This window comes from Leucoraja erinacea, chromosome 28, assembly GCF_028641065.1.
Source record: "Leucoraja erinacea ecotype New England chromosome 28, Leri_hhj_1, whole genome shotgun sequence".
Classification (NCBI taxonomy): domain Eukaryota; kingdom Metazoa; phylum Chordata; class Chondrichthyes; order Rajiformes; family Rajidae; genus Leucoraja; species Leucoraja erinaceus.
In genome coordinates, this window is record NC_073404.1 from 17,249,094 (window position 1) to 17,261,426 (window position 12,333).

General features: G+C 44.8%; 1 protein-coding gene across 3 annotated transcripts in view; it reads left to right on the plus strand.

Moving 5' to 3' along the window:
- Positions 1–3,213: 3,213 nt before the first annotated feature.
- LOC129710715 (NADPH--cytochrome P450 reductase-like) overlaps positions 3,214–12,333 on the plus strand; it is a 64,699-nt gene continuing 55,579 nt past the window's right edge. Inside the window, exon 1 of one of the 3 annotated variants that reach the window (XM_055657900.1) lies at positions 3,214–3,288. In XM_055657900.1, the coding sequence (XP_055513875.1) occupies positions 3,232–3,288 (57 nt within the window). In that variant the 5' untranslated portion in view covers positions 3,214–3,231. Of the gene's footprint in view, positions 3,411–3,961; positions 4,016–12,333 lie in introns of those variants that run through there. The other 2 variants (XM_055657901.1, XM_055657902.1) reach the window with 2 other exon arrangements.

The following is a 12,333-nucleotide window of genomic DNA, read 5'->3' on the forward strand; positions in this document are numbered from 1 at the left end:
TGCTCCGACCTCGGGAGAAAAGAAGATATAAGTTATTTGCCTTCCATTACCGTGGGGTATGTGAGGTCGCCGAAGAAACAAGTTGGACGTGCTGCCTGCACTGGTGAAGACTCGGAGGGAGTGCCGTGAGTGCAGTAATCTCAGTGTTTTGCGAGGACATGACTCCACGAGGACTAGTGCGAGTGTGGACGGTTTTCTGACTGTTCGGGCGGACAGGGACTGCAGAGCGACAGCGGTCATCATGGTGAAGGAGCGTGTGTGTGGCCCGGACATTGAACTGATGCCTGTGGGTCTCTGCTTATGCTGTGTGCCCTGGAGATTCTCACACACCCTTGTGGTGGCTGTTAAATTTGTGTTTCATTTTTATGTGGTTATGTATCTTGTTGCTTTTTTGTATGACTGTTGGCAAATCAAATTCCTTGTATGTTTACGTATTTGGCTAATAAATTAATTATTTACAATGAATTAATTACAAAATTAATTAAAGCCGCACACAGTATTCCAGGTGAAGTCTCACTGAGGCCGTGTATAATAGTGGCAAGATATCCTTTCTCCTGTTCTTAGAACTGCTTGCAATGAAAGCCAACGTACTATTTGCCTTTGTGACGGTTGACTGGACCTGCATGTTTGCTCTCAGTGACTGTTGTGCAAGGATACCCAGCTCCTTTTATTCATCAACATTTCCCAATCTACCACCATTTAAAAAATACTACTACTTTCAATTTTTGTTACCAAACAGAATGTTTATCCACTGCATACACCATGAAATTGTTGACTCACTTAACTTGTTGAAATCAACTTAAACCTCTTCAACCTCCTCATAATTAAAACTATCATCCAGTTTCATGTGTAGGTAGGTACTGCAGATGCTGGTTTACACCGAAGACAGACACAAAAAGCTGCTGTAACTCAGCAGCTCAGGCAGCATCTCTGGACAAAAGGAATAGGTGACAATTCAGGTCAAGACCCTTCTTCAGACTGAGAGTCGGGGTAAAGGGAAACGAGAGATATAGAAGGTACATAGATCAAATAAAAGATATGCAAAAAGCAACAAGAGCATCAAGGAAAGGTGAAGCCCACGATGGTCCATTGTTGGCTGTGGGGTAGGGGATAACGAGTTATACAGACAGTGAAACTCAACAAGATGACCCTGAAAATAGTATGATGATTAGGGAGGGGCGACGAGAGAGGGGATGCAAGGGTTACTTGAAGTTCGAGAAATACCACTGGGTTATAAGCTTCCCAAGCTGTTCCTCCAATTTGCATTTGACCTCACTCTGACAATGGAGGAGACCCAGGACAGAAAGCTCAATATGGGAATAGAAAGGGGAGTTAAAGTGTTTGGCAAGCCTAGGCCAAAGCAGTTCTTCCGGAGCCCTCTCCTGGTTACAGTGGACCTTGTTTACCTTGTGATGGATTTTATTTGATGTTTTGTGCTGACTGGCATAAACCACAGTTGACGTCAAGGTGGAGAACACTAGGATTTAGAAACATGGGTAGCTTTGTGGACAGAGCCAGGGTCTGGAGTGCTTGCACGTTTCAGCTGGCTTTGAAACGTACAAGCTGCAACTTACATGTTTTACATCCACAGATAGATTGGCTGCTGTATGCCAATGCAGTTTTAGAGTCATTACCAGCAATATCAGTGGTATCTGTGTAGTTTGTTATCTGTGAGATGTCTCTGCCCCTACCCCTCATGTTTAATGAGGACTTTGTGTACAAACAAAACCCTAAATTAAACTGAAGAAGGGTTTCGGCCCGAAACGTTGCCTATTTCCTTTGCTCCATAGATGCTGCTGCACCCGTTGAGTTTCTCCAGCTTTTTTGTGTACCCTAAATTAAACTATTCACATTCTCCAGCATTACCCTTGCTAAGAGCCTTAGTTTGACAGCTATAACTGATCAGAAATACAACTTGACCAGCCACATAGTAATCTGGCCACACGTGAATCAGTCAAGAGTATTTCGTGATGAATACCTCACCTCCTCTAAATTCCCAAAGTCTTCCATTTCCATCTTCCACGATGCATAAATAAGGACGACGAGGGAATACACTTTCCTGGATGAATGCTTCTCAAAAAACACTCAAGAAGCTCGACACCATCCAGGACAGAGCAGGCACTTGATTGGTACCAAAGCTCTTTGATTGGTACCCTATTAACCCCCCTACAATACATCTCTTCACCAACAGTGCGCCGTGTGCTCACTAATAAGGAAAGTGCTGATTTCCACAAGAATTATATAGCCGATGACGAGGAGCTGCTGAGTTTATAGCTGCCGTCTGGGACGAACTGTAAATGACCCCGGCTCCACCCAAGGGAAAAGTACTCAAATCATTAATTAAATATTTAAATATCTCAACCGTGACAAGTTTGCCATTGAGTAAATACACACCAGATGCCCACCGCTTCCTGCCGACACCCCCTACAACCCACCTCCCCTGCTGCCCACACCCTCTCCTACTTCCCACACCCTTTACTGCATACTGCATACTACCCTTTACTGCATACTGCCCTTTACTGCATACTGCCCTTTACTGCATACTGCCCTTTACTGCATACTGCCCATTACTGCATACTACCCATTACTGCCCACATCCCCTCCTGTAGTTCCTCCCAAAGATCTTATATGATCTTTGGTTCCTCCTACTTCCCGACTCAGCATTATTCAGCATTTCGCTACAGCCCAACCCAGCGAGTGACGGCATCGCGCCGTCATTGCGTCACGCCTCCCTGATGATGTGTGGAAGGAAGGAAGGGGAGGGGAGGTAAAAAAAATCAATTTAAGTCCATTCCACCACGTAGCCCTACAGCATTTTATAAATAACATTACTCTAGCTAAATAATTGTATTTTTGAGTATTACCACGATGCATGCAACCAGGGTTTATTTCTATGCATCTTTGGTTTTTACCTCCGTGTCAGTGTGTCCCCCCCTCCCCCCTCCACTCATTCCAAGTCCAATGGGTTGGTCCAAACCCGTCCGGAATCTACCACGACTATATAGGGGTGGTGACATTGTGTTTGGGAATAAGATTTATTGAGGACATCGCACCGTATTATCATCAGAATGTTGATGTTGTTTGTGTAAAATTATTACATAAATGTGTTGTTGCATTGGAAAGTGAGTCTGTGTTTTTTGAAGTGAGAGTGTGGGGATGGTGTGTGGGATTCCCCCCTTGGGGCCGCGGTGTGTGTGGGGGGGGGGGGAGAGTGAGCTGGCCCGGCCGTGAATGACGTCACGGAGCCGGAGCTCCGCCCACCGACCGACCGGCCATCGACGCCTCACGGTGAGCGCCGCTGACAACCGCGTCAACCCCGCGCACTAGGCACTGCCGGCCATCGCTTCAGGGACCCGGAGCTCCCGCCGCCCGCCCGCCCGGCCATCCATCCATCGCCTCAGCACCTCACGGTGAGCGCCGCCGACAACCGCTTCAATCCAGCGGCCGTTACAGCGAGAGGGTGCGAGGCTCCAGCTGACGGTGCTGCACCTGACCGCTCATCCAGGCCCGTGAGACGGCGCGGTCAGGCCCGAGCACCCGGCGCCGCTCTGCCCTCTGTCCGGCAGCCCCTCTGTCTTTGATCTATCTTTTAACATAGCTATCATTAATTTGTTCTATGTACTTTTACACATCTCTCGGTTCCCTCTCCCTTGACTAAGTCTGAAGAAAGGTCTCCCCTATTCCTTTTCTCCAACGATGCTGCATGACCCGCTGAGTTACTCCAGCATTTTGTGTCTAGCCCTAGTGTCATCCTCGGGTTGGCGACGGAAGGGCAGCTCCAGCTCTCAGCCTCTTGTCCCGGCCGCTGCATGTAGTTCCAGAAGGGTCGCCCAGGTAAAAATGGTCCCCAGTAATTTCTCCCCGTAGTGTGAAGGGGGTTGGAAAGGGGAGGAAACAGGCAATTGTTTGTTTAACAAAGCACTTGACAACCTGCGCTCTCGTTCTTCTGGTTTCCCAAAAGGGCCTACTTCAGATCTGAGTGACTCTGAGCTCTCACAAACTACTTGCTGCTCAGGTGAGTTCCGGGGATGTTGGAACATTCCTGTCCTATTTTGATTAGTTCAGGTTTTCGCCTTGTGACAACTAAAATGAGATCTGTACCTAATTAGGATGTGTGTGAAAGAACTGCAGATGCTGGTTTAAATCGAAGGTAGACACAAAATGCTGGAGTAACTCAGCGGGACAGGCAGTATGTCTGGAGCGAAGGAATGCGTGACGTTTCGGGTCGAGACCCTTCTTCAGACCCGCTGAGTTATTCCAGAATTTTGTGTCTACCTCCTATTTTGGACGTGTTGATTAGCGGGACAATTACCTTATTCAGCCTTCCCAGGCATGAAAAACAGTTTTGCTTGATCATCTAGGTCCATTCAAGCAAAATATTAAAGTTGTTTTGGATCCTTATCTAATTGTGCGGATGGTTTCAAAAGAATGGTGTTCTAGACACATTCTTAATATTTGTAGATTATAATCTGTGACTGCCAATTCATAGTGTGCCTCTTTGAAACCAGCTGTAAACTGGAACAGAGGTCCAAGCAAGTGGATTCCTTTCAGAGAGAAATAGGAAAAACAAATTGACAGTCAACATACTTGGGAGTGTTGTCTGCATGTAAATATGCTTCTTGCCCAATTTTCCCTGGTGAGCAAGTTGCCAATTTGGGTTGGTCCCATTTCCCTGCATTCGGCCCAGAGCCCTCTAAACCCTTGCTATCCATATCTATCCAGATGTCTTGTAGAAATCATAATGGTAAAAGTCGCTTCTGTAACTTTGTCTGACAGCTCATTCCAGAGACTGAGTGTTTAATGCTTGACTAATCTTCCGGAATTTTTTGAGGATGTAACTAGGAAAATGGACAAGGGAGAGCCAGTGGATGTAGTGTACCTGGACTTTCGGAAAGCATTTGATAATGTCCCACATAGGAGATTAGTGGGCAAAATTAGAGCACATGGTATTGGGGGTAGGGTACTGACATGGATAGAAAATTGGTTGGCAGACAGGAAACAAAGAGATGGGATTAACGGGTCCCTTTCAGAATGGCAGGTAGTGATTAAGGGGACCGCAGCTATTTACAATATACATCACTGATTTACATGAAAGGATTCAAAGTAACATTTGCAAATTTGCAGGTGACACAAAGCTACGTGGCAGTGTGAACTGTGGGAGGATTTTATATGGATGCTGGGTGACTTGGACAGGTTGGGTGAGTGGGCAGATTCATGGCAGATGCCGTTTAATGTGGATACATGCGAGGTGATCCACTTTGGTGGCATAAACAGGAAGGCAGATTATTATCTGAATGGTGTCGGTGGGAAAAGAGGAAGTACAAAGAGATCTGGGTGTCCTTGTTCATCAGTCACTGAAAGTAAGCGTGCAGGTACAGCAGTCAGTGAAGAAAACTAATGGCATGTTGTCCTTCATAACAAGAGGAGTTGAGTATTGAAGCAAAGAAATCCTTCTGCAGTTCCACAGGGCCCTAGTGAGACCACACCTAGAGTATTGTGTGCAAGGTCAGGTCGGGCGGGAGTTCCCCCCGCCACGGGTACCATGTGATCCCGTGCTACCTGCTCCATGGTCAGATAATCGGTGACTAAACAATCTCCCCCACCTGGTTTTCCAAGGACCCCCAGCAGGACCAAAAACAAGACCTGTCAAAGGGTGGATGAGCTAATGAAGTGTGGATGGCCGTTGGCTCGCTAGAAGTTGCGATCACTGTCGTACATAACATTGTAAGGAATGATGATAAAGCACACATACCAAAATCCTATACCTCCAGCGGTGGAAGTTCATAGGAACTGGTGGACGGAGATATGTGGTGCGTCTGTCACGGTTCCCGTTGGAAACCAGCACCAGTTTCAGATTCAGATTCAATTTTAATTGTCATTGTCAGTGTACAGTACAGAGACAACGAAATGCATTGTCCACTACGTCCACTACTGTAACCACTACGTCGCTAATGTTTTCAACAATGATGAATAGTCTCCAAATTTGAGGAAGGACATTCTTGCTATTGAGGGAGTACAGCGAGGTTAATTCCCGGGATGGCGGGACTGTTATATGTTGATAGAATGGAGTGGCTGGGTTTGTATACTCTAGAATTTAGAAGGATGAGAGGAGATCTTATTGAAACATATTAGATTATTAAAGGATTGGACATGCTAGAGACAGGAAACGTGTTCCCGATGTTGGGGGAGTCCAGAACCAGGGACTACAGTTTAAGAATAAGTGGTAGGCCATTTAGAATGGAGATGAGGAAAAACTTTTTCACCCAGAGAGTTGTGAATCTGTGAGATTCTCTGCCTCAGAAGGCAGTGGAGGCCAATTCTCTGGATGCTTTCAAGAGAGAGTTAGATAGAGCTCTTAAACATCTCAGCAAGCATACCTTCTAATGTTTATCAATTTGATAATGGGCATGTTGATCTGGATTTCGTGTTTGTCTTTTCAAGGCACAGACAAGTTAATGTAATGGTCACTGCATTGAAAAGGTATCATAGCAAAAAGGTATTTACAAGATGTCTGTTCTGCGGCCTCTTCAATAATTACAAAACTATAGAACCTTATCCCAGTTAACAGAAACAATTGCATTTATGTTTTGGATATTACTGCACAATTATTTCCCAACTTACTTGAAATTCCCATCATGTCCTGCCTTGCAATCAGTTCAACTACCTGACACTCCCATGTTGTGACAGTTCATGTGCTGGAAATTTTCCTTTTACAGAATTCACAAATTTGAGATAAAGACTAAATATTCTATTTCTCCCCATCACGTAACTATATTTTAAAAATTGTGAATGGAAGAAAATATAACTAAACATAGAATGCAAAGAGAAATATCGAACTTTGTCATTTTGTTGAGATTTCGAGTTACAGAATTATTTTTTTAGGAATGTAATCTCTCCATAATGTGAGGGTTTATTACATTCAAAATGATGGATCAAAGGTTTACTGGATGTTACAGATGTGTAAACCTTTCAGTTTGTCAAGTTTGATTTGCCATTCCTTGAGATCATTAATTTGTAATTTACTGAATGTCAGTTTTTTAATCTTTGCCATCAACGAAAAAACTTTGAAATTTGATCGTGTTTTGTTTCATTGTTTGAAATTTCCACTTTTTTTTTTTGCTTGAAGACGTGTTGCTGGAAATTGTCCCTGAATGCCATAGTGGTGACATGTAATTCTTTACGAACAAGAAGGCAGATTATAATCTGAATGGTGTCAGATTAAGAAATGGGGAGGTGCAACGGGACATGGATGTCCTTGTGCACCAGTCACTGAAAGTAAGCATGCAGGTACAGTAGGCTGTGAAGAAAGTAAATGGCATGTTCTTCAGACTCTTAACCTTTTTATCAGCTGATGTAATAGTTTGTTATTAGTGAATATTGACAAGTCTATTGAAGAGACCTGGGGCACTTGGTGCTACAAATGAATTATACAAATTCCATTTGTGTGATCTGCAGTGACATTGAATATTCCTATTACCGGTAACTCTTTTATCCATGGAACTGTTCTGAAAGGAACTCTGTCAGACTTTTCTGTTGGAAAAGTGTGATTTTGTGGATGTTTACTTGGGAGAGAATGCATATTGTCAGCAAAGTTGATCAGCCCGTCAGCACTTGAGTTAAATATAGTATTTGAGGAATTGTTGCATCAATATTTCATACAAATGAGTAACAAGATCTCTAATAGTTGGACTACATTTGATTTGCAGCTCTGTACATTTTTAACGGGTCACAAGAAATAAGATGCTTGAATCTTGAGCAAATTCTGCTGGAGGAACTTAGTGGATCAGGCAGCATCTGTGGAGGCAATGGAGAACTCGGCAACCAACATATCTTGCTTGTAGATTAAATGAATATGTTTAACTAAATGGGCCATGTTCCTTAAAGGCCTGTCCCACTGTACGATGTAATTCAAGAGTTCAGCCAAGTTTTCCCCTGATTCGAACTCGGAGAATGTTCGTAGAGGGTCCGTAGGAGTTCGTGGATGTCTCGAAGAGGCTCGTACGAGTAAAAAGTAACAATTTTTTTCATCACAAGTATTTTTTTACTCGTGGACATTTTTCACAGTGTTGAAAAAACGTCACGAGTTTACCTGATTTCCCGAGTACCTACCGTTACTCGTACAAGCTGCTACGAGACGTCCACGAACTCCTACGGACCCGCTACGGACATTCTTCAAGTTCGAATCAGGGGAAAGCTCGGGAGAACTCTTGAATTACCTCGTACAGTGGGACAGGCCCTTTAATGTTTTGCTGTTAGCCAAAAGACCTATGTAATTGGTAAGAACCACGGTGCTACTTAAATAGATATCTTCCCAATTTATTTACACAGTAGGCCAACATTATTTAGAATAATTTACTAGGTACAAGTTAAACTTTAGCTATGTGCTTGTATTTTCAAGCTCAACTCCCAGAACAAGATTTATTTAGCACCTTTAATATCAAATTTACAAAAGCACTTAACAGGGTTTTCATCAAACAAAGTTTGACACGAGTCATGTATGAATTAGATGATTCATAACTTCAAAGATAAAGATTTCCAAGAAGACAACAATGAGTAATGGCTGCCACTCCAGGGTCCACCTTGACTGCAGTGGTTTATTTATTCAGCAAAAGATAAACTGCTGGAGGAATTTAGCAGGTTGAGCAGCATTTGTTGTGGGTGGGGATGCAGATGGTGGTGAAGGAATTATCAACGATTTGGGTCAGGCTTTACCTCTGTGGCTTCCAGCTCAATTTCCAGGCCTCGAAGTTCAGTCCCAGCCAGGATTTTGAGTATGACATTCAATTCGCCTCTTCCCCCTGCGATTTTTATTCTTTCTCGCTCTATTTCCCTCTGCCGCTTGGTTGTGTGCTTCTCAATCCCTCGCCCACGCCACAAATGTTACTGGACTTCCTCCAGCAGTTTTTTTTTTTGTTGCTCCAGATCCCTGCATCTGCTGTGCATTATTTCCCGTTATTTCATTTCCTTGTGTGGTTTCGCAACTAAAGGTCAGTGCCCAGTAGAAATTTGAGCTCAGGATCTGGCAAATACATCTTAGTTGCCAATGGTAATGTAGTCTCCCTGTGGAGTGCAGCACTCTCCATTCTGTTTTTAAAGGTGGTCTTGGTTTGGATGTGCATAACTGACACAGCTAACAGAACCTACCAACGTAAGCATTGTAATTTACATCAGCTTCTAACTTGGCAATTGGGTTCTCTCTTGCTTGAAGCAGTCAACTTATTACTGAGAAACTAGTGTAGGAAGGAACTGCAGATTTAAACCGAAGATCGGCACAAAATGTTGGAGTAACTCAGCAGGACAGGCAGCATCTCTGGAGAGAAGGAATGTGTGATGTTTCAGGTCGAGTCCCTTCTTCAGACAAAGTCACGGGACTGAGGAACTAAATCTGGCTTGTCAAGGAAAAAGTGTTGCGTAATATACACATGAGAGTGTTCTGCAAGTGGACAGACTGTATTCAAGAGAGAGTTTGATGTAGCTCTTAGGGTTAACTGAACCAAGGGATATGGTGAGAAAGCAGAAACGGGGTACTGATTTTCGATGATCAGCCGTGATCATATTGAATGGCGGTTCTGGCTCGTAGGGCCGAATGGCCTACTATGGCAGGGAGTATTTTCTGTTTCCTTTGTGTTATTTTCTTTCTTTCTTTCCCACATTATCCATAGAATGAGATTAAGATGCCCATTCTTTCCTGTTGTTGACAGGACGTATTGTAAATATATATCCCACAGTTCTTTTCTGTTTTAAGAGGTTGTTTTTTTTTCTCTACAGAGGTACAAGTCTGTGCCTCGACTGATCTCTGACAAACCATAACATGCCTACAGCTTAAACTAATTTTAATCCCATTATAACTACCTTGTCACGGACTCAACTCAAAACAACGGAACCTCTTGTTCACTGGATTGAAATTTGTCATAATTTAAAGGTGAACTGTTTCCCCCATCTTTAGGTTTCTGAGCACCATTCTGGTGCAGATAGTTATAAGTGTTTCAGTACTGTGAAATGGATCCTGATGCATTTGATGAATTAATAGTACTATCCGTAGGTACAGGGGATGAATTGGCTATCACGCAATATCGATTGAGAACTAGGGCACCACCTCAAAAGTTACTTTGGAAACTGATATGAAAGTTATCACAGTAATCAGGCACCCTTGTCTCTTCAGAACACAATCTATCAGTTTTAACAAAGGTGAAATTGGCAAGCAATTGCTTCTATTGGCACGCATGCAATGATACACAATAAAATAAAATAATAGTATTTTTATCTTGCAGTAGCAAATAAATATCCCTCTACTTGTTACTTTACTTTTTAAAATCCTTGGGTGGGTGGGGGGACTTTGTTATTGCAAATCTGATACACTTCTGATACAAATCTGAAAGCAAATTTGCAGCTGACACAAAACTGGATAGCAGTGTGAACTGTGAGGAGGATGCTATGAGGATGCAGGGTGACTTGGACAGGTTGGGCGAGTAGACAGAATGTGGATAAATGTGAGGTTATCCACTTTGGTGGCAAAAACAGGAAAGATTATTATCTGAATGGTGTCAAATTGGGAAAAGGGGAAGTACAATGGGATCTGGGGATACTTGTTCATCAATCACTAAGTAAGCATGCAGGCACAGCAAACAGTGAAGAAAGGTAATGGCATGTTGGCCTTCATCACAACCCCTCAATAACTTCGAGTTCGACTCCTCCCACTTCCTCCAAATACAAGGCGTAGCTATGGGCACACGCATGGGCCCCAGCTATGCCTGCCTATTTGTAGGTTACGTCGAACAATCCTTGTTCCATACATACCAGGGCCCCATCCCCAACCTCTACCTCCGCTACATCGACGACTGCTTTGGTGCCACCTCCTGCACCCGCACACAACTGACTGACTTCATCCACTTCACCACTAATTTCCACCCGGCACTGAAATACACCTGGACCATCTCCAACACTTCCCTACCATTCCTTGACCTCACTATCTCCATTGCAGGTGATAGACTTCTAACCGACATACACTATAAACCCACTGACTCCCATGGCTATCTGGACTACACTTCTTCCCACCCTGCTTCCTGTAAGGACTCCATCCCCTACTCCCAATTCCTCCGTCTACGCCGTATCTGCTCCACGGATGAGGCGTTCCACACCAGGACATCTGAAATGTCCTCACTATTCAGGGAACGGGGGTTCCCCTCCTCCACCATAAATGAAGCTCGCACCAGGGTCTCTTCCATACCCCGCAACACTGCTCTCTCTCCCCATCCCCGCACTCGCAACAAGGGCCGAGTCGCCCTAGTCCTCACCTTTCACCCCACCAGCCATCACATACAAAAAATAATCCTCCGTCAGTTTCGCCACCTCCAACGTGACCCCACTACTGGCCACATCTTCCCATCTCCCCCCATATCTGCCTTCCGCAAAGACCGCTCCCTCCATAACTCCCTTGTCAATTCTTCCCTTCCCTCTCGGTCCACCCCCTCCCCGGGCACTTTCCCTTGCGGCCGCAGCAGATGCAACACTTGTCCCTTTACCTCCCCCCTCAACTCCTTTCAGGGACCCAAGCAATCGTTCCAGGTGCGACAGAGGTTTACCTGCATCTCTTCCAACCTCATCTATTGCGTCCGCTGCTCTAGATGTCAGCAGATCTATATCGGTGAGACCAAGCGGAGGTTGGGCGATCGTTTCGCCGAACACCTCCGCTCGGTCCGCAATAACCTAGCTGACCTCCCGGTGGCTCAGCACTTCAACTCCCCCTCCCACTCCGTCTCCGACCTCTCTGTCCTGGGTCTCCTCCATGGCCACAGCGAGCAGCACCGGAAATTGGAGGAACAGCACCTCATATTCCGTTTGGGGAGTCTGCACCCCGGGGGCATGAACATCGACTTCTCCCAATTCTGTTAGTCCTTGCTGTCTCCTCCCCTTCCTCAGCTCCCCTGCTGTCTCCTCCCACCCTCCAGCCTTCCGGCTACTCCTCCTTTTCCCTTTCTTGTCCCCACCCACCCCCACCCCTGATCAGTCTGAAGAAGGGTTTCGGCCCGAAACGTTGCCTATTTCCTTCGCTCCATAGATGCTGCTGCACCCGCTGAGTTTCTCCAGCTTTTCTGTGTAACCTTCATAACAAGAGACGTTGAGTACAGGAGTAAAGAGGTCCTTCTGCAGTTGTACAGGGCCCTAGTGAGACCACACCTGAAGTATTGTATGCAGTTTTGGTCTCCCAATTTGAGGAAGGACATTCTTGCTATAGACAAGAGTGCAGCGTAGGTTCACAAGGTTAATTCCCGAGATGACGGTACTGTCAAATATAAGACTATGAAGGGATTGGACAGGCTAGAGGCAGAAAAC